The sequence below is a fragment of the Notothenia coriiceps genome, unplaced genomic scaffold, assembly GCF_000735185.1.
Source record: "Notothenia coriiceps isolate Sejong01 unplaced genomic scaffold, NC01 NC01_scaffold00026424, whole genome shotgun sequence".
Classification (NCBI taxonomy): domain Eukaryota; kingdom Metazoa; phylum Chordata; class Actinopteri; order Perciformes; family Nototheniidae; genus Notothenia; species Notothenia coriiceps.
In genome coordinates this window covers 2,256,902-2,260,828 of record NW_011359125.1, presented here as the reverse complement: position 1 = coordinate 2,260,828, position 3,927 = coordinate 2,256,902, and the positions used below count along the sequence as shown (strand labels likewise).

The 3,927-nt window shown below is 44.5% G+C and overlaps 1 protein-coding gene across 1 annotated transcript in view; it reads left to right on the top strand.

The window, feature by feature from the left end:
* LOC104957140 (protein FAM131B-like) overlaps positions 1 to 3,927 on the top strand; it is a 9,158-nt gene extending 5,231 nt beyond the window's left edge. Inside the window, exons 4-6 of the mRNA XM_010784751.1 lie at positions 1,938 to 2,162; positions 2,748 to 2,888; positions 3,593 to 3,927. Of these exons, the coding sequence (XP_010783053.1) occupies positions 1,938 to 2,162; positions 2,748 to 2,888; positions 3,593 to 3,927 (701 nt within the window). The remainder of the gene's footprint in view (positions 1 to 1,937; positions 2,163 to 2,747; positions 2,889 to 3,592) is intronic.

The following is a 3,927-nucleotide window of genomic DNA, read 5'->3' as shown; positions in this document are numbered from 1 at the left end:
GAAGTAAAAACGTGCAAAATAAGACTGAATAATAGGACAATAGGGCAATAGGGGCTCATTCTGACGTTGCTGGGTGGTACATGGAAAGACTTTGTTATAGATTTAATAAAAGAGAATATGATTTGGATGGAGTCTCTTTACCGCACCGTTGTGACGAAAAGGGAGCTGAGCCAGAAGGCTGAGACTGCCAAGGCACACNGGAGGAAAACAGAGGCTCCGTTTTTTATTCTTATATGATTATATAGAGTCGTTATTCATTTGTTTTAAAGCTCAATAAATAACAAAGAAGACCTTTGACTGTCAAAGGTCTTCTTTGTTATTTATTGAGCTTTAAAACAAATGAATAACGACTCTATATAATCATATAAGAATAAAAAACGGAGCCTCTGTTTTCCTCCCCCTCTTCTGACAGCCCAGCACCTGATCTCTGAGCAGCAGAGGATGGGAGAGGCGGGACTATTGCGTAATCGTTATCAGGACATGATCGTACTATAGGCGTAAACACGTTTGCCCCCCCAGAGCGTTTCGTTTGCAGATCTACCCACCTAGGGACCCGTTATCGTTATCGTTTTCTGCGTTTCCATGTCGGCCTCGTGTGGCCGAACCGTCTATCTGATAGTGAACTGTAGCAGATGTGACCGTTATCGTCCTCGTGTGGCCGGGGCTTTAGTGTGGATGGTTTGAACAGAGGTCAGTGCAGTGCAGCTGGTGTGATGTGGTCCAGATGTGTCCTTTAATTTATTCATAAATCTCATCGTCAGGGAGCCCAGGGATTTCCAGTCATGTGTTGGTCACGTGAAATACGGAGTGCAGCCATTATGCAGCCATCAGGGTTAGGGTTAGGGTTAGGGTTAGGGTGAGTCCTCACACAGACAGCAGAGTGCTTCTGTTTACCCAGCGCAGATTAGCAGACGTGTGAAAGATGTTATGTCAACAAGCCAACCTCTCATTACTCATGCCATACAACCATCTCACCCTAATTGCCCTATTCCATCCCATGATGCACCTCTTTCAGACAGGACACATCCATTCTCCTGCCTTTACTCCATCAGACAATGGTGTAGTCTCATTACAAACATGCTATCATCCCCTCAGCACATCTGCATTTAGCTATTCTCCTCATCCATGTTCATGAAGACGCTCTTTAAAATACAGGCATCTGAGAAGCTAGGTCGGACTAAACTATATTTTTCTTTAATTGAAATTCCAATATAGGTTATTTTACATTTTTGTTTTCATTATTATCTGGTAATTCAATATAAATATATATGAAATAACCAAATAGTAAGGCCTATTTTAGGTTCTCCTGTGAGAAGGAAATACTCGACAAATGAAAGGTATTTTCACAATAACAAAATGGATTGAATTGCAGGTATTAGGTAAAGTTATTGAGAACAAATTAATAAATATTGCCGGATCAATACATCCATGCACAAACACAGTAAGCAGGGGAAATAGTTTGATTTACCTGAGTTTCATTCAATTTTTAAAACAACATTATTTTTATGATCAAATCAGGCAACGTATTAATTATGTAATGTGATCAAAATATCATGTAACACAAAATCTTTCCTTTACTATTTCCCAATATTCAATTATTGACATTCCTATCTTCAAAAACAAGTAAATGAAATGCGACCAAACTCTATTTATACACATTTACACAAACATATTTACTTGAATCACTACACACAATCAGCTTCTAAGGTAATTAACAATCTTACAGTAATAATATAATTAAACTGCATTATGTTTGAGGACAACACTGTTTATCCTCCACACAGTTTAGTCTGATCCTGCTGGGCATCCATAGTTTCATCATTCTTCACAACATCCCCGAACAATCACAATAAAATACTTGATAATAACATATCTATGTCTGTTCCTCCCCTCCCTTCCTCCACTCTTCTTCTATCCCTCCTTTCCTCCCCCACCAGGTGTGAGCCGCACGATGAAGGAGCGAGTGACGAAGCCCACCGGCATGGCGCAGGGTCGCGTGGCTCACATGATCGAGTGGCAGAACTGGGGCATGTCGACGGTGGGACCAGGAGGCGTGCCGCTGCCCCGGATCACCACCGAGGAGCGGGAGAAGGAGCGGCGGCTGGAGAGCGACGCCTACAGCGACCTGAGTGAAGGAGAGAAGGAGGCGCGCTTCACTGCAGGTCAGAAACTCACAAAGAGCCCGTTCACCCACATTTTAAAGGGGCCTTATTCTGCTCATGTTCAGGTTCATATTTGTATTTAGTGTCTCTACTGTGACATGTCTCCATGCTTTAAGGTTCAAAAAGCTCTTTATTGTTCTCATACTGCCTGAGAAACCACACAGCCCAGTCTGTTCTGATTGGTTAGCTCACCGGCCCTATTCTGATTGGTCCACCGCTTAGAGATGTCCCGCCCCCTATCACATACAGTGTGTTGAGAGTGGCTGGCCAATAGAAAAGAGAGTGTTACATAGAGTTGTCAGTATGCTACAGAAGTAAACAAAGGAGTCCAATGGAGAGTCCGGGAAAGGGAAACCCACCCCCCCAAAAGCACAATAGGGCCTCTTTAACATATTACTATACGTTTTTTTAAAGCTCTTAACGGTCCAAGTCCTAGCTATTTATCCAATTTGCTTTTGACCTATGAACCGTCTAGAACCCTCATTGATCAGCATATTGCTTTCACCTAACTTAGTAAGATTGATTTATGCCACTTATTCAGTTAGTTAACTATTGTAATGCTGGTTTGTCCTCTGCTGCCCTCAGGGATCCTGCAGCAGTTTGCAGTCACCGAGGCGACGCTCATAGCCTGGGGCTCGATGGACGGAGAGAGCACTCGGTCGGGATCAATGATGGGCAGCGTGGCCCGTCTGAGCGAGGTCAACCAGGAGAGCATCACCAGTCGAGGTAAAGGACTACAAAGATACAGTATGGCCGTGGATGCATCTTAAAGTGGCCTGTCTTTCAGAACAATCTTTACATTACTATTAACATTATCACAGGTTCATAAAGACAAGACAGACTCCAACAAATCAAATGTTCATGCCCGACCTGACTGGCACCCCGGCAACTTAACGTGATTCACTACAATGTATTGTTTACTTATTTTATTATATTTACTATGTTTTTAAAGTAGCATAAAGTGGATATACTCCAGGAAAGTAGCTCAAAACTTAACTTGAGTGTGTAATTAAATGTACTTACTTACTCTCCTCCAGCCCTGGCTTTGAATGAAGAAGGCAGCTTGCATGTGTGGTGTTGCTCAGTGATGAGAACACACTGTTCATCTCCTCTCCGCGCTGGAGGGTAGCTCATTATTAATTCCACATTTTCCATCAAGGTCGGTTGAAGGTGAACCTGGATAACTAATGATTTTGGACATTTTGATTTCAGAGCAGTGACACAAAGTTGTTCTCATGAAGTGAGACAAAGTTCTCAGATGATTATAATGACTGCTTTGCTATAATACGATTTACACTGCAGGACTTTAACAGTAACAAGGGTCTGAATACGTTGTCCAGCACTGCCAGAACTCTCCCTCGCCGTGTTCCTGACACCAACACCTCCAGCAGCACCTTTAATAGCCACTCCTGCTCTTTATTTCCTTCCAGATCAGATCTTGCACCACTCCTCAGCGGATGTGTGGCCCCACACTTACGTCTCCCAGGGCCACTACTGCCTCTCCTCGTCCGACGCCTGGGAGCCCATGAACAAAGACTCCTCCGGCGTGGTGTCCTCCCCGGCCGGCTCCTATGTCCTCGGGCCTGAGGGCTACGAGGGCCAGGCGGCGGGGTGCTTCCTGTCGCAGCAGCAGCAGCATCAGCTGACGCTCCAGCAGCAGAACCAGCTGCAGCAGCTGCAGCAGATCCAGCAGATCCAGAGCTACCAGCAGCAGCAGCTGCTGCAGTACCAGCAGCAGCAGGTGAGTCACCTTCTGTGGGCGTAG